Source organism: Protobothrops mucrosquamatus, unplaced genomic scaffold, assembly GCF_001527695.2.
Source record: "Protobothrops mucrosquamatus isolate PMUCROS unplaced genomic scaffold, P.Mucros_1.0 scaffold_197, whole genome shotgun sequence".
Lineage (NCBI taxonomy): Eukaryota > Metazoa > Chordata > Lepidosauria > Squamata > Viperidae > Protobothrops > Protobothrops mucrosquamatus.
Window position 1 is genome coordinate 578,164 of NW_015386273.1, and position 27,125 is coordinate 605,288.

The 27,125-nt window shown below is 40.2% G+C and overlaps 1 protein-coding gene across 1 annotated transcript; it reads right to left on the bottom strand.

Moving 5' to 3' along the window:
* Positions 1-180: 180 nt before the first annotated feature.
* Positions 181-27,113, bottom strand: CRYBG2 (crystallin beta-gamma domain containing 2). Its single transcript, XM_029285948.1, has 21 exons — positions 26,939-27,113; positions 26,480-26,602; positions 26,289-26,368; positions 23,720-23,764; positions 23,493-23,611; positions 21,914-22,070; positions 21,520-21,659; positions 19,509-19,635; positions 16,764-16,799; positions 14,807-14,943; positions 13,365-13,491; positions 11,875-12,017; positions 10,446-10,572; positions 9,817-9,849; positions 8,822-8,934; positions 8,059-8,188; positions 7,007-7,146; positions 5,480-5,603; positions 3,892-4,050; positions 2,772-2,931; positions 181-800 (listed from the first exon to the last, which is right to left on the bottom strand). Exons 1-21 carry the CDS (start codon positions 27,111-27,113, stop codon positions 712-714), a joined length of 2,484 nt encoding a protein of 827 aa, XP_029141781.1. The 3' UTR covers positions 181-711.
* Positions 27,114-27,125: the final 12 nt, after the last annotated feature.

Consider the following 27,125-nt stretch of genomic DNA (forward strand, 5'->3'; position numbering starts at 1 on the left):
GAAAAGTACTGTAGAAAGACTTTAATCTTGCTACAGGAAATGTTTGTTACCCTTTATTTCTGCCAAGGCAGATGCTACAAAGTCCCTAACCATTTTCATAACCCTGTATATTTACATAGCCATCATATCCCTGGAGCCTATTTCAGTGGGAAATAAGAGAATCAAGCAAATCCACCAGAGAAAGATACGTTTATAAAAGCATCTTATAGTACATAGATACATAAATAGAATTTTTAAAGGTAGGAAGGCCTTTCCCTTAGGAAAAAAAAGAGTAAAAGGCACAAGCATGATTGTGCATGCTTATATAATATATACTATATATATATATGTATAGGTTCTTATGTTAATTGAATTTCTTTTTAAATATCCAACCCAGCTGGGATGCCTCTTCCTGTTTGAGTCCCAGCCCTGTCAACGGTGAATGACTTGTCTCTTCGAATTGTGCAATACTCTGTGCTTCGGAAAGCATCATTTTGGGCAGCTAAAAAAAACAAAAGCATAGAAGGAAACATATGCTCAGTGCAAAAAGACTGAGAAAATCAGTCTCAAATCTGTATCATTAAACAATTGTGCTTTTTTTTCAGATTGTGAGCTTTGGGAAAGGACAGGTGGCTTAGGTTGACCAAAAACATGGTTAATGTTTTCCACCCCAAAGATGGATGACTTGCAACGTGAGCTCCTGTTCTGCTCCTGATCCCCTTCCTGCCTTCTTCACAGCACTTGAATATCCCAAATCTGTGTGGGTCTCTCTTCAGATGACTCCCAGAGGACAGCGTGATCCCGGTCGTAGGTTCTGCCTCCTAGCAAGACAGGAGGAAAGGGTGAGTGTGCACTGGAAAGAAGCAATGGGAAGTTACACCTAAATAGCAGGCACAACGCGGGAAATCAATTTCTTCCGATATCAATACCAACTTCTTCCAGTATAGGTAGTCTTCAACTTACGACCACAATTGAGCCCAAAATTTCTGTTGCTAAGTGAGACATTTGTTAGTAACACGGTCGTTAAGAGAATCTGGCTTCCCCATTGATTTTGCTCCTCAGAAGGTCGCCAAAGATTATCATGTGACCCTCTGGGACATTGCAACTGTCATAAATATGAACCAGTTGCCAAGCGTCTGAATTTTGATCACGTGACCAAATGGGGATGCTGCAACGGTCGTTAGTGTGAAAAACAGTACAGTTATATGGCACTTTTTTCAGTGATGTTGTAACTTTATATGGCCAGGAGGAAAGCAGAAAGACACCAAGAGTAATCCTATTGACAGTATTAAGACATTCCATTTTAATATTCATGAACATTAATTTTAAATTAAGTTCAATGTATTTTGGGCCCTGGCTCTGCTCTTTTTTTTCAACGTGGCTGCTGGCACGTTGCTCAAAGAAGGAGAGCAGCTATCAGGAGGGTTTGCTGTGAGAAAATTGCCTGTAAGGCATTTGAAAGATTTTGCAAATTAAAGGACCATATTAATATTATAAATTCTTATTTATATATTACTACATCACTGGGAATTAATGCATATCATGTACTATGTTACTGCAGTTAGCCATGCTATATATTATACTGTGTATGAAATATTACTATGAAAATGCAGATAAGCATTTTAAACACATAAGAGAACAATTACAGCATATTATATAGCGTATCTATATGCATTATCTATATATGCATTTTAAGCACAAAAACTATATTATTATAATGTATTCCATTTCACATAGCGTACCTATGCATTTTAAAGACTTTTACAATATGAAATGTTATATTGCTGTATTAGCTATTTGTGTAACTATACTGTATATGTTATCATGAGAAAATGTTTATAAATATTTTAAAATAGTTACATAATATGAAGTAATATATATTGCATATTTTACCATAATGCATATAAGCAATTTAAACAATGTCAACTATTAAATATTGCTGTAATATGTAAGATATTGTCATACATATTTATAAATTACTGACATAATGCCTGTAATAAAAACAAGATCAAGAACTACTTGTTGTATATACTGTTGTAATATATATTAGGAATGTATTTAAACATTACTATAAAATAAAACAGGCATTTTCAACACATGCAATATCAAGTATTATATTACTATATTACAATATCTGCATATTTATGTATTACTATATTAATAAGAGGTAGCGCATATATAGTAAGCATTTAAACATGCATTCACCATTATGTAATACAATAAATAGAAGATATTTCTAGGAACCGGGTCCTGAGAATGGAGGAAATTCTAATGAATGCAGGCTGATCCAGCTATGGTTTGATAACTCCTGCCAGAATAAACTATATGCTAATAAAATTCTAATTTCTATAATCTTCAACTGGGCAAAACGGTGCACCGTTTGAAATGGGCTAATTTACAAAATGCATCCAAAATCTAGGACCCATGTCTCCTGTGGAACTGGAATTTGGCAACTTTTATAAAATACTTTATGCTTTAAATATAAAATAGTTTATGACATCATACAAAATGCCACAAAATATTTCCTGTGCTGATGTTTGACTGTGCTATGCAGTTCAATGTGTGCTATTTTCAAGGCAGATACATCTCTGATGTATCCCAACTTTTCTAGGGAAGGCAGTATATTAGAAGCTCTGTTATTGTTGAAGACATTGAGGAATCTGATAAGCAAATATCTTAGAAACAATGGCCCAATACAGGTTGTTTAGTCCCTCCTAAATCCTGTCTTCTGAAACTGTTCTTTGGAGCTAAGTCAGAATTATCATACACACCCCCACACCCCATTCTCATACCTTTCAAATCTAGAACTTTATCTTCAAACATCTGGCTGCATATTCTTCCAAATGAATCAATTCTCCATGTCTGCCGGGGCATTCGACTCTCAGACCATAAAACCACTTTGGTGCCCTTTGTAGCTGCACCAATCACCTGGAGACTCATATTGGGTGCAATCTGAAAACCAAGAACAGGGTAAGCATTTTTACAAATTCTGATAAAAAGCACCATTATTAGTATTTTTTTTATTTTCATCATCAAAGCAGCATTAAATTATGGGATCTTTCCTCAATCTGATCTGGTCTAGATATGTTGGAGGACAACCTCCATGATCACCAGGTAGAATTGGATTGGTTGGCTGAGACTATAGGGATTATACTCCAACATATATGAAAGTTATTGGCTCGTGCAAGACTTTAATGGTGAAGGTCTTCAATCAGAAGACTTTAAACTCATGGATGATATTCCTCCGTCAATGGTTTCTCATCATGATGGCTACTTATTGACTCCAGGATCAGAAGCAAATGAATTTGGGGGGGCAGAAATATCTGATTAACGATTCCAGGAAACAGAAAAGAGGTTTTCAGGCCCAAAGTGTCCAAAAGTCAACACTGACAGTTCTATGGATGAATGGACAATCTTGCCTGTCTTTGGAGGCAACAATGTGATCTAAGGGATGGCCCAAGTGCCACTACAAAAAAATATACAAAAAATTCTGCAGAGAGTTAGCATTCTGCTAAAGGTAGTACAGGATCATGGATTACTATATATTAATTATCTAGAAAAAAATAGAATCTTCAGCTTGGAAAAACTGAAACAGCCAATATAGATGGGCAAGATGAATTGTTTTCTTCACTCCAGGGATGGGGAGATTTTGAGCAAGTGGGATGGAAATCTAATGAGGAGATCAAATGGAGAAACGGTTGGAATCCTGAAGGATACACTCCATTCTGCAACTTTATGTTGCAAGTCCCACATCTAGGATATTACTCATCTTGCTTGTTTCTACACTATTTACCCTACTGGGAGACAAGCTCCCTGGACCTGGTATAAATGTTTGGGTATATCTAGAACCAGATTGATACATTCTTGATTGCCTCAACCTCTATCTCCATCCAAGTGGATGAAGGCTCTTACTTGGTTCTTCATAAGTCCCTCTTCATAGTACCAGATGCAGCTGTTCTGGTCATTGATCTCCGAAACCAGAACTCGTCCAGCTTTCATGTCTTCAACATCATCAGGCACAGAAAGGAAGGTCTTCAACTCTTGATTTTTTATTCGAAAATAGATCCTTCTCTGCAAAAAGGGGAGGAGAGATGAATGTTAAAAACGATAACACTGTGAATTAGTTTGAATTGTCTGGGCTTGTAAACAAGTCCTGTACCGTGGAATAACATCTCTATAGTATCTACAAGATTGGGAATGCTTACTTGGATGTTATAGGTCGAACACTGAGCAACAAAAACACAGGCAGAAAATTCTGGTTGCAAAGAACTACAGCTGTCATAGAATTGAAAGATACCCCCAAAATCATCTCGCCCAACTCTTGGCCCCGTATAAAGAGAAAAACATCCTGCTTCCTTTTCAGGAGAGAAGAGACCATTGCTTTACAAACATTGTCTTTCCAAAAGAGCTTAGACTCTTGAAATATTGTTCTTAATACAGACTTGCAATCTTTTCTTAGATGTAGAGCCAATATGTACTTATTTCTTAGTTATAACATACATAGAAATCTCATATCTATTTGCTCTATTTTTTTTTTCTAACATCCCTGCACAAGTAGTAAAGAGGAGAGTCTGGTGGTCACATGTATTCATTCAATTCCATCTATGTTTATCCATCCATCCCAGATAATAATAATAATAATAATAATAATAATAATAATAATAATAATAATAATAATAATAATAATNATGATGATGATGATGATGATGATGATGATGATGATGATGATAAAGTTGGAAGGGACCTTGGAGGTCATCTAGTCCAACCCCCTGCTCAGGCAGGAAACCCTATACCATTTCAGACAAATGGCTGTCCAGTTTCTTCTTAAAAACTTCCAGTGTTGGCACATTCGCCGCTTCTGGAGGCAGGTTGTTCCACTGGTTAATTGTTCTAACTGTCAGGAAGGTTCTCCTTAGTTCTAGGTTGCTTCTCTCTTTGGTTAGTTTCCACCCGTTGCTTCTTGTCCTGCCTTCAGGTGCTTTGGAAAATAGCTTGACTCCCTCTTCTTTGTGGCAGCCCCTGAGATATTGGAACACTGCTATCATGTCCCCCCTCGTCCTTCTCTTCATTAAACTAGACAGACCCAATTCCAGCAACCGTTCCTTATATGTTTTAGCCTCCAGTCCCCTAATCATCTTTGTTGCTCTTCTCTGTACTCTTTCTAGAGTCTCAACATCTTTTTTATATCATGGTGACCAAAACTGGATGCAGTATTCTAAGTGTGGCATTACCAAGGCATTGTAAAGTGGAATTAATACTTCACGTGATCTTGATTCTATCCCTCTGTTAATACAGCCTAGCACTGTGTTGGCTTTTTTGGCAGCTGCAGCATACTGCTGGCTCATATTTAAATGATTGTCCACTAGGACTCCGAGATCCCTCTCACAGTTACTACTATTGAGCAAGGTATCCCCTATACTATACCTGTACATTTGGTTTTTCTTGCCTAAATGTAGAACCTTACTTTTTTCACAGATGATCAGAAAACTGTGAGACCCACCTGCTTGATGGGGTACAAGGAGCCAATCTGTTGAATCCCACTGTATGTCAGCCAGTTGGTGATCTCTGTGCATTCCAAAACCCATTGATGACCTCGGAAGTCACTGTGTTCACAGAGCACCCAGCTGTGAATTGGAATCAAACCGGTCATAGGAGGAAAAACATTAGCAAAAAGGTCATTGATCAGTATCAGTTGTCAAATGTTTTTTGCCCAGAGAAGCTCAAGATACTTTCGTTGTACCAAAAGAAGTGAATATTTGTAGCTCATGGTTGAACTATGAAGTCCTTGTTGCTTGGTTATTTTCTTGCAGACATCTCATTACCCAAGTAAGTAATAGTGATTACTCTCCAGCTTTTCAACTATGCAGGTAATGGTGATTGCTACTCAATTAAGCACTGATGATGTTACCTAATTGGGTAATGAAACGTCTGCAAGAAAACAACTAAGCTCAGAGAGCACCAAGGACCCCATACACTGATTGCTTACACAATCAGTCTCAAGGATAAATGCATATTGCCTTGGAAAATGATAATTTTACAGCAACTGTCCCCAATTAGTGTTCTCTCAGGATGTGTTGGCTTTCAATCCACCCAATCCTTCAGTCAGTGAGAGTCAGTTTGGTGTAGTGGTCAAAGCATTAGCTAGAAACTGTGAGTTCTAGTCCTGCCTTGGACACAAATCTGGTTGACCTTAAACCAGTCACTTTCTCTCAGTCCTAAGAAGGAGGCAATGGCAATCCACTTCTAAAAAACTTTGCAAGAAAACTGCAGGGACCATTCCAGGCAGTTGCCAAGAGTCAATGCTGACTTGAAGGCAAAACCCAGAATCCTTCAGCATCACAGCAACAGGTTTGGAAAAGCTTAAGACCAAAGCCAGAACAACCAAATAAGAACAAATGCAAAATATGCACCTAAAGACACATATTAGAAGAATACGCATATAAAAAGCGTTGCTCAATGGCGGAAATGGCTGATACAACCTACACAAGGAGGAAACAATTTGAATAAGAATGTACAGGTAGTCCTTGACTTATGACCACAATGGAGCCCAACATTTCTGTTGCTGAGTGAGACATTTGTTAAGTGAGCTTTGCCCCATTTTACCACCTTTCTTGTTAGGTGAGTCACTGCAGTTGGTAAATTAGTAACACCTTTGTTAAGTGAATCTGGTTTCCCCATTGACTTTGCTTGTCAGAAGGTCGCAAAAGGGAATCACGTGACCCCAAGGACACTATCGTCATCAACGTGAACCAATTGCCAAGCACCTAAATGTTGATCACGTGACGAGGTGGATGCTGCAAAAGGTCATAAGTATGAAAAACGGTCATAAGTCACTTTTTTCAGTGCCGTTGTAACTTCAAACGGTCACTAAATGAACTGATGTAAGTGAAGGACTACCTGTATACACTACTGAAAGTGCATTCAAAAGTTCAGATAAATGAAGAAGCTGGGCTGAATCTGCGGTTTGGAAGGAGACAAATGCAACGCAAAGCGAACGGTCCATCCCCTTGTTTTTTTCTTTACTTACATCCCACCCTTTACCCGGACGGAGAGCACGTGATTATTAAACCCTTCAGCTTTCAGGCTGCGTACTTCACTATTCAACTCAATCTCCTTCCCTTCGAAACACTCCAGTCCATGCAGGAAGATGGAAGGCTCAGAGAAGAACTGTAAAAAAACAAACAAACCAGGAAGAGCAGAGAACAAGATGAAAACAGAGTGGGGGTTATTTGATCAAACTACGTCATGTAGGCAGCCTCAACGTATGATGGGAAAGCTCTTTGTTGAGAGATTGGCATGCAAGTTGGAAATTCCCTGAGCAGCTGCTGCTCTAATTACAAGAATTTCAAGTGAATGAGAATTATTTTGGAAAAGATGAGGATGATCATTAACAGGTAACAATAACAATTATTCCAAGGGGTATAAATTTCATTTTATTTGGATTTTATCAAGGTCTCATCTTGGAAAAATGGGGAAAAACAGACCGATAATGGACAGTATAAGACAGCCTTTCCAAGAGGGGGGTCTTCAGAAGTATGTTAGACTACAATTCCCATTATCATTGGTGTGCAACCTATAATCAAGTTGCCTGAGGACGATGTGAATTGTAGTCCAATAAACAACATAACGAAGTGTAAAATAAATACAACATAAAAAATTATTGAATGAAGGAACACATAAGGTGAGTCCACCTAGCCTGGCACTTTCCTTTCCATAGTGACCGAATGGCAGTGCCAGAAGCCCATGGATAGGAAGAATGTTCTTCTTGATGCCCCCAGCACTAATAAATTGCCCTGACTTTTCTAAATCAAATTACTGCAATTATTTTGACTAGCTGACCAGTTACTTCCATATCTCGTACCAAGCAGTTTCTTAAGTTAATTGTTTCTAATGTGAAAAGGTATCCTCTTCCTATCTTGAACTTATACTTCCCAAAACTGGACAATCAAAAAGAGAAAGACTCTTTGCTTGAGTCAAACTTGACTCTTGGACATGTCCATGTCCATGTAGTTTTCTCGGCAGCAGCTGAGTAATAAGAACATCAGATAAAGGCTTAGGAGGATGATCGTCATAACTTACAATAGGGATTTTCTTCAGAGAGCAGATAGCTGTGGTAAAGGCACAACCCATGGAGCTCAGTGTTGGATACTCGCCTTCTGAGAGAACGTGCTGCTCACCATCAAAATGGTGGCCATCATAAAGAATCCAGCTAAGAAGAGACAATTTTAATGTGACTTGTGTGTGACTTTAGAGGCAGCGATCAAAAGCTCATCAAAGAAACAATTATGAGTTCATGGAAACCTGATCTCCCTTTGAAATTTACCTGAACACCATCTGAATAGCAATATATATATATATATATAATATAAGCCCAAAGGAGGCATAGGAATTCCTCTTAAGTTTCCTAGAAGCTCAAAAGGAAAATGTTGGTTTTATTCTCTCCGCCCACTTTTTCTTTCTACATATGCTATGGTAATTTTTTTCCCTCTGTTATTTTTTTCCCCATTGACGTCAATGGCTCAGTTGACAGGACTGTCTGGGGAAGCCCCACAAAATGACTCAGAGTTATATTTGTCAACTACTTTGACATTGCTGCTTTATATGAAAAGTTATCAACCCACTGAGGCATTTCACTCTCTGAACTGTACTTTGGATAGACTTCCCTCCCTTTGAGAATTACTCTACTTCCCTCCTGTAGAAACCTCTGGATCCTACCTCCTTTTCTATAAGCGGAAGGGAACTGAGCACCGTTTCTTTGGGATCTGGAACAGGAAACACTGGCAGAGTGGCAAGAACAAAATGAGAATGAACGAGGGAGGTCCTATTGACAAGAGATCATTACCTGCCTCCATTGACCCTACAGGAATGGAGGATTAAGTTCTCTGGAAGAGTTGCTTGGTCCTCCTGAAAAGTCATGGAGTTTCCCGAGAAATCAGGTTCGGTGAAGAGTTGGATCTAGGGAGTCAAAAATATCTTGATGTGAACAGGAGATAGACTGAAGTGGCTTGGAATAACTGTCCCACAGTTGTAACCATTTTGTTTTTAAAATGATGGTTTTCAGAATTCCTTAAGTAAGGAAAGGAAATTGTTTTGCCTTCCCCATACTGGCTGGGGAATTCTGGGGGTTGAAGTCCACCCATCTTAAAGTTGCCAAGGCCTGTGGGGAGGCATTCAAAGGACGATGACTACCGTATTTTCATTGATGAACCTAATGTATTACTATAACAATATGATTCTTATCCATCCTTCTTCTCTGAAAATACTATATCTATAAAATATAAATAACCTCATCATCCAGTTACTACAGAAGAAACCAATGTTTGTTTTTTTTAATCTGAGAGGGGAGGTGTGTTGCACTTTTAATTTTTATTTAGCTAATTGCCTGTGAGGAACATAGGAATCATGGCAATAAGGCTACCAGAAGAAGCAGGGTAAAGATTATGAAATTTCAGGAAAGCTATATTAAATACAGCCTTTATTTATTATTGGGATAGGAGAGGGAAGCAAAATAGGATCAGTGGTCCAGTTTAGTAAAGGCTCAAGAAGCATCATGTAAAGCAGGGGTAGTCAACCTTGGCTCTTTTATGACTCGTGGACTTCAATTTCCAGAATTCCTGAGCCAGCTTAGCTGGCTCAGGAATTCTGGGAGTTGAAGTCCACGAGTCATAAAAGAGCCAAGGTTGACTACCCCTGATGTAAAACCTATAAACAGCTTTGGGTTTGCCCACCTCTGAGCTAATGGACCAAACCAACTCAAATGTGGTAATTTTGCTAGAGTAGCATAATGTGACATTAAAAACTACCTTCATGCCTTACTTCTCAGTATCAGCTACTCACCTTAGAAATGAAGAACAGGCTGCGTTCCCCAACCTGGTAGAGGGAGAGGTGGGGAAATAAAAATAAATTATGATACAGTATTTGGACCAGGTTAGAGAAATGTACAGTTTATTCAGTGGTGGGATTCAAATAGGTCAATAACTGGTTCTCTGTGTGGATGCCGCTTCCGGAAGTCCATTCTACCGGTTCTGTCGAAGTGGTGCGAACCGGCTGCATCCCACCACTGAGTTTATTACCGATTGGATGATCTGGCTAGCACAAAGTAGAAAAGAGGTGTAACTATGCTACAGAATTCACTATGTGAGTGAGATCATTTCAAATGGGAAAATGGCCAGTGCACTGCAACCTCTTTTCAGTTTTGGACTAAAAGAATTCTCTGAAAAACATTGTGTGTTCAGCCAGATTGACCACACTGCTCATTGCTTAGTTGTTAATCTCTGAAGAAGATAGGAGAGCATACAAGGCAAAACTTTAAGGCTTCCCCTTTTTTAATGGAATGGACTTCCTACTTCAGATCACCAGCAGGGCTATATGCAAATGCAGAAGGATGCAAAGAAAGTTGTCGCTTGGAGACTTGGAATGTGGGTTGCAGGACATCATATCTGAACTGACAGACGTCTGGACCTTACCTGTAGGACAGGTTGCACGGAGGCAATCTGGCAACTGGTTGCTCCCCAGTCTTCACAGTTGCGATATACTCCTTTCTCCAAAATATATTGTTCCCCATTGAAATTCTTGTCTTCATAGGCTACCCACCTGGTCACAGCAAAGGAAATAAAATTATCTGCAACTCCATATTCATGTACTAGTCCCAAAACAGTGTTCTGGTGGGGTATCAGTTCTATCCCTTCTGTTATCCTCTGAAAACAGTTACAGTTACTGATTTAAAACTTTGGTCCCAGGAATGCTGAGGTTACAGCCTGGCCAAAATTGAGACAGGGAGTTTGAAAGCTAACATTGCTGGTTGGGAATTTAGAAAGTTGATATCCCAATACAGTACATGTGTAAGATGCACTGAGTAACGCTGGTGGAGCGATATGAGACAACTTACAGAATAACAGAATAACACAGTTGGAAGGGACCTTGGAGGTCTTCCAATCCAACCCCCTGCTCAAGGAGGAGAGCCTATAGCATTTCAGACAAATGCCTGTCCAATCTCTTCTTAAAAACCTCCAGTAAATTGAGTACCCTCAACTTCTGAAGGCAAGACGTGACACTGATTAATTGTTCTCACTGTCAAGAAATGTCTCCTTATTACTAAGTTTCTCTCCTTGAGACAGCGGTAAGCAGTGATCTTTGCTGCATCTCTCTCTCTCTCTTTCTCTCTTAGTGACCATTTCACTTAACAACCTGATCGTTGAAAGGGTACTTGATCATTAAATGAGGAATGGGTGAATCAAGGAGGGCTCTGTACCATCCATTTTTGAACATCATAATAATAATAATAATAATAAAGTTGGAAGGGACCTTGCAGGTCATCTAGTCCAACCCCCTGCTCAGGCAGGAAACCCTATACCAGTGGTTCTCAACCTTTTTAATGCCGCGACCCCAACCAGTCATAAGTCGAGGACTAAACTGGTTGTAAGTCGAGGACTAAACCGGTCGTAAATCGAGGACTACCCAACCGGTCGTAAGTCAATGACTTTCCCTGCCCAGGAGCGCCGCGCATGCATGGTTCTGCCCCCTGCGCTGGCCAAGGTGTAGCTGGCAAGTGGCAGAGACGGAGCAGGCCAACCACCAGCTGGCCCAGCCCAAGGGAGGTAAGGCACCCGCCGAAAAAGGGGAAAAAAATGGCGGACAAAAAAAATGGCAGACAGCCTTGCTTGGCGACCCCCATGAAATGGTCGATCGACCCCAAATGGGGTCCCGACCCACAGGTTGAGAACCACTGCCCTATACCATTTCAGACAAATGGCTGTCCAGTCTCTTCTTAAAAACTTCCAGTGTTGGAGCATTCACCGCTTCTGAAAAGAAAGTTTCAGTCCCTTTTGCCCAGGTAACAGATTTTGCCTGTTCCCATCAAGGTGATCTCTCTACATTTCCTCAGCAAATACTCACACTCCATTCAGGACATGGATGGACTGTGTCATGATGCCATAGCTGGCCAGCTCAACATCTGGCAAAGCCTCACTGAGCTCAACACAGGGGCCATCTTCAAAATCCATGGCTTCAAAAAGTACAATGGCTGGGTCCAAAAAGTCCTACTCAGAGAGATTAAAAAAAAGTGAATGTATCATAACGTAGCAATATTATTTACCCATGTTCTTGGTAGAGTGGCCTAGAATTGCCCTCTGAAACTCAAATTATCCCGGGGTCATGTGATCACCTTTTGCAACCTTCTGACAAGCAAAATCAATGGAGAAGCCAGATTCACTTAACATCTGTGTTACTAACTTAACAACGGCAGTGATTCACTTAACTCTGGCAAGAAAGGTCATAAGAACTATCTTGCTCGGCAGTGGAAATTTTGGGCTCAGTTGTGGTTGTAAGTCAAGGACTATGTGTACACGGTTATAATAAATCCACCTTTCTCAAAATACTACTTTGAAGTGAGTAACATGGTGGTAGAGGAGGCACAAAGTTTGCTTTTTTATGTCTTTGTTAAGTCTAAGCCCCCTTCACTTGTGTGGTTGCCCCCTTCTGTTGGATACCCCACCGTTTCAATATTCCACTTTTTTTAATGAATATTTCACCCTTTTTTTTTATGTCTACCCCACCACTACCACCACCAGTCTCATTGTGTTGTTCTCATGGTTTATGTTCATTTTGATATTTGGATTTTTTTTAAAGGAGTTGGGTACCTTAAGATTACACTAGAAGTGTGATAGTGAAAAGTTTAGAAATCCATCCTCTAAAGCCATGTTCCCCAACCTTAGCAACTTTAAGATCAACGGATGTCCCTCCCAAAATTCCCCCGCCAGCAGGAATTCTGGGAGTTGAAAATTGAGGTCCACACATTCTAAAGTAGCTGTCAGAATCCAATTATATTTCATCTCTAGTTATCAACTATGGAAAACCCCATTTCTGCCTTCTCTGGATTCTGTCATATGATGAAGGGAAGGGGGTGAACAAAGGGGCTTTATGGCCCTCACTTCCTTCAGTATACTTCAAAGGGACTGGATGTGGATATCACCAGAAGGACTAACAATAACAATGGGGCCATTACCTTTCATGTAATCCTTTCTGAAGTCTTCCCTCCCGGCAGTGAGGAAAAAGGGGGTGGGAATGTAATGCCTGGGACTGTCGCTGGAAGACGGGGGTGATGGGGTGGGGCTACTGGGGGATCCCTTAAAACCTTGAATGGGAGAGCTTGGACCCCAAGTCCTGTCTAGAATGCCTGCAACCAGTTTTCTCTTAATAAAGATGCCTGTTGGAAGAAATATTCCAAGAGTTCTGTCTTCTTAAGATGCAAAGTGGGGTGGGTCCTTACAGTAGCCATGGTTGAGAAACATTATAATAAAGGTTAAATATTTCCTTAGATAATGCTGCAGGACCGAAGCACCATAGATCTCCTATTTTTAATTCAGTGAGCAAACAGGCAGACTTACTGTCCGGATCAGCCTCAGCGACAATAACTCTTCATTATAGCCACCCCAGTCTGTCCAGTCACAGTATTCCCCTTCTTCCAATAGGTACTGATGGCCACGGAAACCTTCTTTCTCATAGCCAACCCAGCTGGAGATGACAATACACCAACAATAAAAGAGGGGAAAAGAGGGAAACTATTCCTGAATATAAAAGTCCTTCTTTCTCTCAAGTCTTATGGAGATTCTCAATCATCCAGCTCTTGGTTGTCCCAAAGGTGCTTTTCCAAAAAGGCAATTGGACTTTCTTGGTTTTTTTCTTTGAAAACATTTTGCTTCTCACCCAAGAAGCTTCTTCCGTTCTGACTGAATGGTGACTGACCAGTCAGTCAGAACTGAAGAAGCTTTTTGGATGAGAGGCTAAACCAGTGGTGGCGAACCTACGGCACGGGTGCCAGAGGCGGCACTCAGAGCCCTCTCTGTGGGCACGCACACCATCGCCCCAGTCCTAGGCCTTCAGCTGGGTTTTATAAAACCTTTTCACTTTAGGCCTCCACCGCCATGTGCAAAAAAAAAAAAGGTTCAATCAATGAGTCAATTTCAACTTCTCGCGGGGAAAAAAAAGATCTTGCAAAGTTGGAATTGATTGATTGAACTTTTTAGTCCCACCCTGTCTGCTGTTACCACTGCAGCCACGCCCAGCCAATGGGCCACGCCCACCCAATGGGCCACACCCACCTGGCACCCGATGATACATAAGTGGGTTTTGGGTTGCAGTTTGGGCACTCAGTCTCTAAAAGGTTCTCCATCACTGGGCTAAACGTTTACAAGGAAAATGCCAAGAAAGTCCAGTTGCCTTTTTGGAAAAGCACCTTTGGGATTTTTCTTTCTCTCCTTTCCCAGATCAGCCTATTTAACAACGGACAATATGGTTCCTGCAGCAAAAATAGTCTTTTTGTATTTTTCTTTTTAAATTAATCTTTCTTTTAAAAAAATGTATGAGAGAGACAGAAAACAAACAAGTGCAAAGGAAGGGAATTTTTTGGGTGGAGAAATAGTGGAAAATTTAGTATTCATTTCAGAAATTGAAAAAGATCTCTAAAATCCTTTTCCTTGCTATTAAAAATAACAATGTCTTTTTATGGTTATTTTTCATCAATGATATACTGAGTACTAATTGTACAACCTAATTCCTTTGTCCAGTTACTGATACAATATTTTTGCATCTTATTTATTGTATGGTTCTGGATGGGTCCCCAGTGATGTACAGATATATATATATTGTAACAAGAATATAATATGATGCAATAAGAAACAGTAAGAAAACAATACTAATAACAATCAGCAAAATCCACTTTTTAAAGCCCAGGGTGGCTTGTCTTTGCCTTGCTTTTGCTTCCCTGAACTGCTATAGGCGAAGCAACATTAAACAAATGGGGGAAATCAGGTTATCCAAAACTGCTCACCAGCCTCCCATGATTCTGAGAGAACCAGCAGTGGACATCATGGAATCCTGGTTGTTTTCTGACTTCCTTAAGTTGTAAATATCTCGGCTTACTTCCCAGCTACGACCCTGGAAATGTGGCCTTTCAAAAATTAGAATCTGGGAAGAAAATGATGGAGAATGAAATGAGCATTTGTTTGGCTTACACATAATTCTTAATACTGACTTTAAGAGTAAAAAAAATATTGGGATGGAGGAATGAGTAAATGCTGAGATTCCCAAGGAGCTGAATCACAATAGCAGATAGTCCTTGACTTTCAACCATTCTGTTAGTGACAATTCACAGTTACAACAGCATTGAACAAATTGACGTATGACTGGGTTTCACACTTGTGACCATTGCAGCATCCCCATGGTCATGTGATCAAAATTCAGGCCCTTGACAACTGGCATGTATTTGTGACAATTGCACTGGTCCTGGGATCATGCGATCACAAATTATAACCATCCCAGCCAGCTTCCAACAATCAAAATTAATGCGGGGAGCCAGATTCACTTAACAATCACATGATTCACGTAACAATTGCAGTAATTTGTTTAACAAATGTGGCAAATGGAGCACTACTCACTTAACAGTTGCCTTGCTTAGTAACAGAAATGTTGGGCTCTATTTCAGTCATAAGTCAAGGACTTACCTGTATACAGAATTTAGAAGAACCTGGGAAGTGACATGGTCTAACCAGCTAGTCAATGAAAGCTGTAAGGTTTACCTTACTGTTGACACCATAACAAGTTTTTATTTGATTGTTTAATCAATTTCTCTAGCTGCCCAACTCAAATAAGTGACTCTGTCTGACACTTTTTAACTTCCTTTCATCTAAGTTCATATGCTTATCTTTTTATGCCCAATTTTCTACCTATGAATATAGTGTAAGGATAGGTGAGAAAGACCTTGGGGAAATGGGCAAAGAGATGCTGTCAAGGGAGAAGTCAAATAAGAGGCAATATCACTCACACCTAGATAGTTGGAGGATTAAGAGGCTTAAAAGAGACCCCCCCTTAGTTTCTTGGGCTGTAAAGGAGACTGATGTGTGTGTGTGGGGGGGGGGGATACTTGAATATCATACTTGCAGGATTGTTTCAATGTAGTTTTACTAAAGTAGAAATAGCTCATCTGGTTGTGATTCTTATCTGGATTCCCCCTCGAGAGTGACACATATGTAAGAGTAAAGTATTTTCTTCCACTTCTATATGTTAGGTACCTTTGTGGTCTAAAAAACGGAAGTCTGTTTTTCCTGACACCAACCCCTTGTAGAAAGCAGAAATGTCCTGCTTGCCAAGTTGTTCAACTTTCTATTGATTTCAGAAGCCAATTTAATCAGCAAATTTGATCTTAATCCTTTCTAAGCTGACTCAGTCCCTTCTACTTAATGTCACAATATCTATAGAAAACTATCACTTAATTTTCTCTGTTTATATGAAGTGCATGTGCAGCCCCCAAGAACAGATTTCAGTTGACAGTCTATGAGAAGATGCGAGGGTCTGAAAGAAGGGAAGTGAGGTAAACGAAGGCAGATTTTAACGGCAGCATCAAGGGGGATGCATTATGTGTTATATGTCCCATGAGTCCTACTCAGCATATTAATGGAATTAATCTAACTGCGGCTTAAATTTCAAAACCATTTCTGGAGATTTCTAAAGTAAAATCTTTAGAAATACAGTATGTAAATTGCAAGCACCATAAAATAAAGCCTATTCCATAGGTTTCTACAAAATGTACAGACTGGCCTATTTTGTATTCTTATTTTATTGTGCATACAAAGGTAGCATGGTTCTGATGTCCAAACTGTAATGTATATATCTTTTAATGTGTTCTGCTAAAAAAAATAAAATTTTGCAGCAAACTCAGATTCTTTATCTCTACTTTTTGCAAGGATGTATTTCTATCCAATGATCAGACTTGTCCATGATCCCATTACCTTGGGCTCTGCAGGGGTTTCAACAACCGGGGAACCCTGAAATGAGAATAAACAAAAAAGAACATTTTATAAATGGATCTATTGATGATGGTTTCCTTTTCAACTCATCATTAGCTGGATTCTTAAGACATTTTCTGGTTCCACTTTTGCACAAGAATTCTTCCTGACATTAGATTATCATCCATCAAAACTGTCTTGCTTTCAATATTAAAATAGGAATTGGTTAAACATTTCAAATTTCCTCACATACACTTAACATTTAAAAAGTTCAAAGGCAGGGGGGGAAAAACCAATTTGACCAATTCACTAGTGCAAGCAGAATGCTTTGATTCCTTAGTTCTTTTAAAAATAAAAAAAGTCAACCAATAATCATATTTATAGCAATGAATTTGGACTGTGACTTCTTTGTTTGTTTTTTAAAAAAGTTATGTTGTGGATGAAAGCATCTGTGCTGGAAATTGTAGAAACTGCTTAATTCACCTAGTGCAGATAGGCAAAAGCAAGGGGGCGCGTGGAGGTCAAAAAAGTCAAAATGGCAACTGCAACCACATGATCAAAGCTTGGTCCATTTTAACATGTATCACTAAAAGGGCCAGGGCTTCATTCATTTGCTATTGCCATCTTCATTTTGTTAACACTCTCACCCCTGAAAGATGAGAATTGGGTGAGAATTGAACAAAATTTATACTTTTCCCCTCAATCAAGACAAAAGGTCTTGTACTCTTTAAAAAAAATTCTGGAAGAAACAATCACATTACTGGTACCCAAATGCTCCCTTTTCTTCCAAAGTTATTTGATAAAAATTGTATATCTTTGAAGAACGTGCAAACAAGCCTTTATGCATTTGCTCCTTTAGCAGGTTGTTGATGTTTTTACTGTGCTGCTATTCTAACAGTTCAATACTGGTTCCTTTTTTAAGAAAAGAATTTGGTTGCCTAAGTCACCTTACTGATTTCCAAATCAATCAGAAAGGAAGGAGTTTGCTGTGTTAGCTGAAACTGCAATTTGTGCCACAGCATGGGACTGACAGTGGCTTCAGGGCAACGCAATGTTGGCCAAAATACAACTCCCTAAAAATAAAGAATATAAAGAGAGGTATTCCTAGAACAGCCCAATCAGAACTGAATGTACTTATGGAAGGAGGGTGTGTGGAAAAGATAGAAAATTAAGAAAGGGAGTGGAATGAAAAGCAGTGAACTTGCATTCCACAGTGTAACATCTGGTTACACATCTCACTTGCTTAAATAAACTAAGTAAGCAATGATTAAGTAATGAAGAAATGTACAAGCAGATATACATTCATTTGTATGAGGCACTACACTTTTCTTAAACAAATTAAAGACATGTGTGCTTAAAAAAAACAAACCTGTCATTCAGCTGACATGCACAAGTAAAATAGGGTACCGGTTGAATACATTGCGTGAAAATAGCACTTCATATTTTTTTTAAATAAATTGCTGCACCTGTAGTATTTAAATCTGCCCTCTCAGGGTGAGAAACAAATAGACATAGGCAATCTGCAAAATAAATTTTGTTGTCTGCATGTTTAACAGGTTCAGGATTTCCATACCTGGAATTTGGGCTGTTCCCTCATGACTCCCATATTGATGGGATCCTCAAGGGTTATTAGTTTCTCGGCTAATTCACATGGTTTATTTCTGGCTCAAATTGCAGTTGAAGAAATTCCCCCTTTTAAGACTATGAAGCTCTAGAGTAGGGGTCCCCAACCTCCTGGCTGTGGCCCACTACTGGGTCTTGAGCCGTTCAGAACCAGGCTGCGGAAGTGATGGGCAAGCGCACAAGCATCCACAGCTGCGCAAGCAGGGGGTAAGCCCATGCATGCATGCTCCATTAGCGCAAGCAGGTGGGCATATGTGCCCACTGCTCACATGAAATCATCTCCTCCCCCACATTGGCCAGCAAGCGAGAAAGATTGGGGAATTCTGTTCTAAAGCAATGTTTCCCAACCTTAGTCATGTTAAGATGTGTGGACTTCAACTTCCAGAATACCCTAGTCAGCAAGGCTGGCTGGGGCATTCTGGGAGTTTACGTCCATACACCTTTACATGGCTAAGGTTGGGAAATACTGCTCTAAAGCAAGGTTTCTCAACCTTGGCAAATTTAAGGTGTGTGGACTTCAACCTCCCAAATTCTCCAGTAAGCAAAAATGCAAATGTAAATCTAAAGTGCAAACAAATGAACAAATAAAGTCACAGGAGTAGAATTCTCTGGGTTTGAGAACTTCTCCAAGACATGGCAACTGAGGACCAGATGAACTTGCCTCTTGAGATCTTAGTCCATTCATTGAGGAATTAGTATAAAAAGGAATAAACAACTAATGAGGACTTTGCCTTAATGAATTAGAACATTAGGGCTAGAATGTGTAAATGTATTTGTTTTCCAAGAATCAGTAATACCTTTTCCTGACTTTTAAATCTGACTAACGAGATTCTGTGTGATCTTAACTTGCTTGGTCATGTGCTGTTAATAACGTATATGCATAAAGAGCCCTGATGGTGCAGTGGTTAGAATGCAGTATTGCAGGCAAAATATGCCCACAGCCAGCAGTTTGATCCTGACCAGCTCGAGGTTGACTCAGCCTTCCATCCTTCCAAGGTCAGTAAAATGAGGACCCAGATTGTTGGGGGCAATATGCTGACATTGTAAACCACACAGAAAGTGCTGTAAAGCACCATGGGCAATATATAAGCTAAATGCTATTGCTATTTTTCAGGGGATACTTACTAGTTTAATTGGATGCATGGAGCAAATGGACGGGTCCTTTGCACCCCAGGCTTGCAAATTGGGATACCCACCAGGTTCTAAGACATATGGGTCATCATCAAAGAATGGTTTGGAATAAACGAGCCACCTGTGGAATAGAGAGATCTGTAAAAGACAAAACTGACAAAACAAATAATGATAACATGCCTACTGAATGGAATTGAATGTCCCAAGAGATCTTCTGGAAGGAGACAGTTTGTCTGATTAATGTCTTAAATCAACTAGCCCAATTTGTGTTTTGCAGACCAATACGTAAATTAGAAGACAATGATTGGTTGGTTTTCATCCATTTTCAAATTTTACAATCTACCCCAACTCACAAAATAAGCAAAATATCTATAAAATACACAGTTCAGAGCAATACATGTACAGAATTCTGTATTCTGTGCAAAGAAAAAAGAAAAGTCTGAACAAGAAGAATCATGGATTATTTGTATGAAAATTTCAATAGTACGCTGGTTTTTCCAGACAACTTCAGAAATAGTCTGCAGAGCTTGCCCTTAAATGCGTCAAATAAATAAACATTTGAATTTCCAAATGGATGTGAGAACCAGTTGTGAGTAGCTGCAGACAAAGCATCAAGACCACTTTTCCACCAGTACTTTGACCGAGCCATCTCTCTTGCAACCAAAGAATGCAGGACTCTACCACAGTATAAGCAGCTTATCATAAGCAGCATAAAATATCAGAATCTTGAAATCATTAGGTCAGAGTCAGATTCTACTTCTTTTGAAATGAACAGGGACTATGTGAAAGTACTACTCTCTCGTTGCACATTTTGTTCATTTCCATAAAATGTGGCAATCATATCCCAGGTGACTGGGTGGAAATGAGTACCCAGATGAACAGACCATATTCAGCTCTTAAATGTTTTGGCAGGACTGGCATCAGTCATCAATCTTCTCTAGCAGCTGTTGTGGTCCCAGTATGCCAACAGGACCCCTCACTGACATTGGCAGTGGATTCTATTAGCCATCTACCTTGTAAATTAGCCACACATCAATGTTCCTCTGTGTGGAACTGTTGCTAGTAAACAATAAGCCTTCCATTAGAGAAGGAGCTAATGGCCACTCTTCAGGTCTATCTAAACCAAAGAGATCACAGTCCATTTCAGAAAAGGCAGGCACAGCCACACTCCTCTGTGCATTAATGATTCACCTGTGGAGATGGTTACCAGCATCAAATTCCTGGGTGTGCAGTTAACGAGTAGGCTGGCTTAGTCGCTCAACAGCGAGACACTGGTGAAGCTGGCACAGCAGCGCCTGCATTTTCTGCGTACATGAGAAAAGTACATCTTCCTTCCCCTGTCCTGACCACTTTCTACAGAGGAATGATCAAGAGCATCCTGTCATACAGCATCACAGTCTGGTTTGGAAGCATCACTGCTTCAGACAGGAAGGCAGTGTAAAGAGTGATGAGGATGGCAGAAAAGATTATTGGCAGTTCCCTCCCTTCCATCCAGGACATAGCATAGCATATAAGCGTTGCTTGAGCAGGATCCACAGGATTGTCTCAGACACCACACATCCTCTTCACGACCTGTTTTCCTTGTTACCTTCTGGGAGGGGCTCCATGGTATCCGAAGCAGAGCATCCAGATTCAGTCATAGTTTCATTCCATACAGCATTAACCTTGTGAACTCTAAAGCTTCCTCTGTTTGTAACGTATTCAAGATGGTCAGTGATGGTCAGGTATTCAAGATGGTCAGTGTTATTTATATGTAAGGGTGTAGATTTACACATATGTAGTATATAGCATATTTAAATATGTGTTATGTATGGGAACACTTTGAGAACAAGCAACTAAATTTCATTTTTAAAGTGTGCCAATGTGCTCACAGTAAAAAAAAAAAGACAATAAAGGGTATCCATCTATCTATTTTCATCTCTATAAAAAGAAATCAAGCACTTTAGCTCAAGATCACCTCTTATAAAGTGGGTACCCAAAACAGGAGGAAAAAAAAGTGTCTTACAAGCCAGAGTGTACAATGATAGATGCTGCGTTCAAGGGTTGCCCACATGTTCGTAAATCTTCTGCAGAATCGGTGAATCTCTGTTTTCTCCCTTCGCCATTTTCCTCCGCAAAAAAAGTGATCTCGGGGAATTTGTAATCCTGCAAAGAAGTTTAGCTTGTTAATGGAGAAAGAGTTGATTTCCATAATCATTACTTCCTAGTATTCAGTAATGGTTACATATTTCAACAGTCGATAAAACTTTTTGTTTTTCAGAAAGTAATTTTCTAGATGACCCCGGTCAAGGCAGACTTAATGCATCAACCAATTCATTCAAAATACTGTCAAGTGCTTTGCATTGAAAAAATGAAGCTTCAATCACTTAGGATTATAATTTGAACTCAGTCCCCTTTACCTGCACAACCCGCTTGAGAGAACCAATACGGAATGGGGCATTCCCTCTTTCTGACTCTTCCTCGCAGTACATTCTCCAAGGGTTAGTGATTTCCACGTTCCCTTCAGCCAGCACGCACTTCCTCCCATGGAATCGGGGCTTTTCATACATCAACCAGCTGGAGAGAACCAGAAAGGAACAACATTTGGTGAGGATCAATTAGAGCCAAGTCTTCCAGTTGAATTCTGGTTTTGGATTGGCTGGTGTATGATGCTCATGGAGTTCCTTGGGTATCCACCCACATTCCTCAAGGTCTTTAAAAGGGAAATGCCTTTCCTCTGTACTGAACAAGCATGCAAATATTTATGAAAAATATCTTACAAAATGTTTTGCTTCAATCACAAAAAATGGAGGGGTACAAAAATTTTGGGAGATTCTCCCATCCTCCTGCTATTTGCCCTGTTATTCCTCCATAGCTCCAGATAGACAAAGTTTTATGCATTTAAATAACAGTTCCACAGAAAACAGTGTCAGTGTTCATCCAATAATTAAAGTTGGGGTATGATAGCAAAAACCATTTACTTCAAAGAGCAGCTATTATGCCCACTAGGAAAATACTTAATCAGCCCAATTTATCTGGACAGCTAAGGTGGACCAGATCAGGAAACTGATTCCATATAAAGAGTAGAACTTTTGAAATAGGATATAGTAGAGATGAAAAAATTCAACACTCTGGAGGAATGTTGGTGGAATTGACAGATCTTTCTAAGATGGATAAACTAACTACTTTGATTGCAGTAGAGAAAAAAATAATACCTATGTTTGTTGGTGATAAAACCCTCTTATGGACTTTTTGGATAATAATAATGTGGTTTATATTTTTTTATAATTAGACAAGATAGATGACAGAAAGAACTGGATCATGATGCAACTTTAAAGAGATTAAAGTACAACTGCGCTTGTAATTGCTGTGAAGAAGATCAGAAACCATTTTTTTTTCCTTTTTCTCTTTTTAACTTGCACTTTTGGCTTTCTCTTGGTTTCTTTTTCCTCTTTCTTCTTTATTTTATACATTAGTTTATATTAGTTTTTATCTTTCTTTTTAAAAGGAAATGTGTGTGTTTGTGTATAGAAAGAGAGAGAGGAATGAGAGAGAGAGGAAGAGATAGGAGAAAGAAACGAGAAAGAGGAGAAAATGGGAAACTAGAGAGAGAGAAAAAAATAGAAGAGACACACAGAGAGAAATAAGAAAGAGAAACAAGATGGAGAGAGAAAGAGAGAAAGAAGGAGAGAGAGAGAGAGAGAGAGAGAGAGAGAGAGAGAGAGAGAGAGAGAGAGAGAGAGAGAGAGAGAGAGAGAGAGAGAGAGAGAGAGAGAGAGAGGAACACAATCCAGCCAGTCTGACAGACTGCCTGCTTAGTGATCATTCAAAGTTACGACAGACCTCTCCAGAGCAACTTACAACGCAATTTCAAAGTTTCAACGACCATGTACAGAAGCTTTTGTTCTTTTCATAGTATTTTCTTTTTGATTCCTTTTTTTAGCCAAGGTCCAGTTTTCCCACTATGCTTATTCCAAGCCAGCCAAAGCCATTACTTACCCTCCTCGGATCACCTGAATGGAGATAGTGCTTGCGAGTTCCCAAGAAGTGGCATCTGGGACATCATTCCAGATTTCTCTTTTCTGCCCTCCAAAGCCTGCCTCAGAGTATAAAATGATCTATAGTAAGCAAGAAACAGGAGGGGGGGGAAGGAAAAGGGGCCATCTTAACTTTGTGTCTACCAATGTATAATCCTGGGAAGTCACCCTTCCTTTTCACCATCCTACCTTGCTGGGGCGCTTGTTGATCTTCACGGGATTATGTTCCTCTTCCTGAAATTGAAAAATAAATGGGAAATTAATGAAGATCACAGGGCAGCACTGGCACAAGTAAAAATGGCCATCGTGGACATTTTCAAAAAGTCTCTGTGTCTAAAATGTACATCAGAGGAACATTCTTTGCAGTTGTGAGAATAAGGAAGGGGTACGTATTTGGGAAGCTCAATCATGTATTATTCAGCCTGTTAGTTTTATTACCCAACCTTCAGAAGCTCCAAATGACCCACTCTGTGTCTCTCCCCACAGTCACCACCTTATAAAGTAGGTTGGGCTGGGAGAGACGGATAAACCTTGGGGTATTTCCATGTTTGAAAAGGGACCAAGACTGAATCTCAACACCTTAACTACAGGTAGTTCTCGACTTACGACCGCAACTGAGCCCAAAATTTCTCTTGTTGAGTGAGACATTTGTCAAGTGAATTTTGCCCCATTTTACAACCTCTTCTTGCCACAGTTGTTGGGTGAATCACTGCAGGTGATAAGTTAGTAACTCAGTTGTTAAGTGAATCTGGGTTCCCCATTGGTCGCAAAAGGAGATCACATGAACTTGGAACACAGCAACGGTCATAAATATGAACCAGTTGCCAAGCATGTTAATTTTGATCACATGATCATGGGGCTGCAGCAAAGGTCATAACTGTGAAAAACAATCATATGTCACATTTGTTTCAGTGCCATTGTAACTTTGAACGGTCACCAAACGAACTGTTGTAAGTCGAGGACTACCTGTACTATACCACATGTGTCTCTTGCACTGCATCCAAATATTCCTTTCCCCAACATACACAGGTCTGGAGCGTTGTTGGGTCATTTCTGTACATCTGATATAATCTTGTGGCCTCAAAAGCCAAGGGAGAAGACAGTCCATTCTCCCCATCTTCTCCTTGGCCCCTGAATCATGTTCTACAGTAATGAATTTTGCAAGCCAATCTTATCAAAGAACTCATCTCATCAGTGTCATAATCTAGTGAAGTCAGTTTCACAATGCCAATAGAAAGTTCTCTGACTTAATGCATTCTTGCTTGCATAAGGAGCATTCCTCTTTCTCTGAAAGCACCACCACAGCTCCGAAACACCGTGCACCCAGCCCTGCATGGAAATCCAGATTGCTCAAGAGACCCGACATAAAAGAAATTGGGAGTGGGGGATGGGAAAACGAGTCGGAACCTGTGCCTTGTGCTCCATAAAGGAGGCTGTTGTGAAACTGTCAGGTTGCAATGGCCCAAGATAAAGCTTTACATTTCATAAACATCTGGGTCTCTTGTTCCTCTTGTTCTTTTCACCACTGAAAATTCTTCTTTAATCATAAAGGGAAAAAAAGGGGGTGGGTGGGAATCGGGCATGTACATCAATGAATGAAAGGGGACCTCTCGTTACAATTGTAGTTTGAGGTGAGAATTCAGGTCTCCAAAATTGAATATTGCGGTGTTTTCATCATGCACACTTATCGTATCTCTGCTCCTGTCTAAGATGGCCACTTTTCAATTTCTTTAATGAGCATCACTGACTCTGTAGCCATCCCACTTAAAGATCGTACATAATGACCTTCGTTCAGGCACAGCATTCAAGTGGCTTCTATAAGTGCTGTGCAACTGAGCAAAGTGATGGGTTTGGTCCTGTAACCATCTTTTTGAACTTAAGCTATGCCACCAGTTCTACAACTGGCTGAAGCTGGAGACTATAACTCATCTGGGTGCAAAATGGTACAATGCTCTTTTTCACGTTGCAGACTCGCAAAGAGTTCAAACAGCCCGGCTCTTGAACACACAAAATGGCAAGAGATCATAAGTAGTGGCAATTTGGAAGACCATTGTTATTCCAAGGCATTTAGTGACATTATTTTGATTTCTCCTTCCTATTAAGAAAAGTCTGGAGGTTTAGAACTCATTCTGAGCTAACTTGCTTTTTAGTCTTGTTTTTGAATAAAGGAGAAGGTGGGGGGATCTTCATGTAGATGCAAACTTTTCTTACTGTTAAAAGTCTCAGACTTTCCATTCTCATCCTAAAGTCATATGCCATCCAGTCCTTCTGCACAGAACCTAGCACTAGAGATACTGTGGAAACTGTCTACTCTTTACTGTAGCTATTAATGAGCTCCTGGCAGCTTGTAAACAATTTGGGTGATATCTTGCTTGGGTATGTATGCTTTTTATGTTAGGCTTTTAAATATCTTTGCATGAGCTAATAATAAAGCTTAAAGTCCTTTCATTTAGTGTTGTGCTTATTGTCTCTAGACCCAAAAGAACCAATTGTCTGGGCATCTGATCACTGCACTGGCACTTGGCAAAACACCGTATCACAGTTGTCATCAGCAAAGACCAAACAGAACATTCTCATGCAGGTTTCCTTAACCCAGGGCTCTCCAGATGCCTTAGACCTCAACTCCCATAATCCCCAAAGAACACACAATAATAATGCAAGTGAAAGCCTAAGACATTACCCAGGCACAAGCTTGAGAACAGTTACATTAAGGTCCACTTGACTTGGACTTCATGATACCCAGCAACAGTTCACTCACCTGAATTTCTGACTGCGTCAAGGTTTCTGCTTCCTTGGACAGAAGAATAACCTGCTTGGAATAACCACTGGTATCTGGTGCTTTGAGGTGGTGCCCAGGATGGAGAGCAGTTCGTGGTAACCCCCTATGAGCCGCACCTTCCTGATGTGCACTTGGAGCTGTCTGGCACTCCCTGCTGATTTTCTGGATACCTGGGCTCATTTCCTTCCTTTTTGTTAGGCCCTTGAGTTCAGCCTTTTCTGGGGAGATGAACTTGCTATAAAGAAAGCTGTTGTCCAAGCGGGAATAAGGCTTGTCTTCCACAACCTTCCTGTCTACAAAGTTGGACAAGAGAGACATCCCTGAGAGAGCATTGGTTCTAATCAGGTTGGGCTGATTCACAATAGCTCTGGGGACAATAACACTCGCCTTGATATCTCCTAGGCTTTGCTGGAATTGTCCAAGGAAAGGCCCAAAGTTTTCCTCAGTCTTGGACTGCTGGCTTTCCCAAGAGGAAGATCTCCTGCCTACCTTGCTCTCCCATGATTTCTCTTCTTTAGTGAGATAAGGGTTCTCAATCTCCTCGGTGTCTTCTTCTGCCAATCCTGGCTCCTCCCCCTTGGATCCCGTTCCTTCCTCTGAGTTCTCCTCGGTGAGAGGAAACAACTCACCCAATGTTGTTGGGAAATGAACCTTTGCCTTGGGAGTGATGTGGTTCTCATCGATGGGTGGAAGGACGGTGTGCTTGGCAAGCGTGGAAGGGCGTGGAGCCCTCGAGAGGGCTTTTGAGGGCTTCCGAAGTTCAGCAGGGTCCATGTTGCGGAGGGTGTCTACAAAATGCTCCATTTCCCCCACTTC

What these genes read in the sequence shown, in the direction of transcription:
- CRYBG2 (XM_029285948.1), bottom strand. Translation starts at nt 27,113, where the DNA reads ATGGAGCATTTTGTAGACACCCTCCGCAACATGGACCCTGCTGAACTT. An exon ending in ATCATTGTACACTCTGGCTT is followed by an intron (nt 19,636 to 21,519) that starts GTAAGACACTTT and finishes TCTATTCCACAG; the next exon opens with GTGGCTCGTTTATTCCAAAC. An exon ending in TAAAGTTCTAGATTTGAAAG is followed by an intron (nt 801 to 2,771) that starts GTATGAGAATGG and finishes CTGTCTTGCTAG; the next exon opens with GAGGCAGAACCTACGACCGG.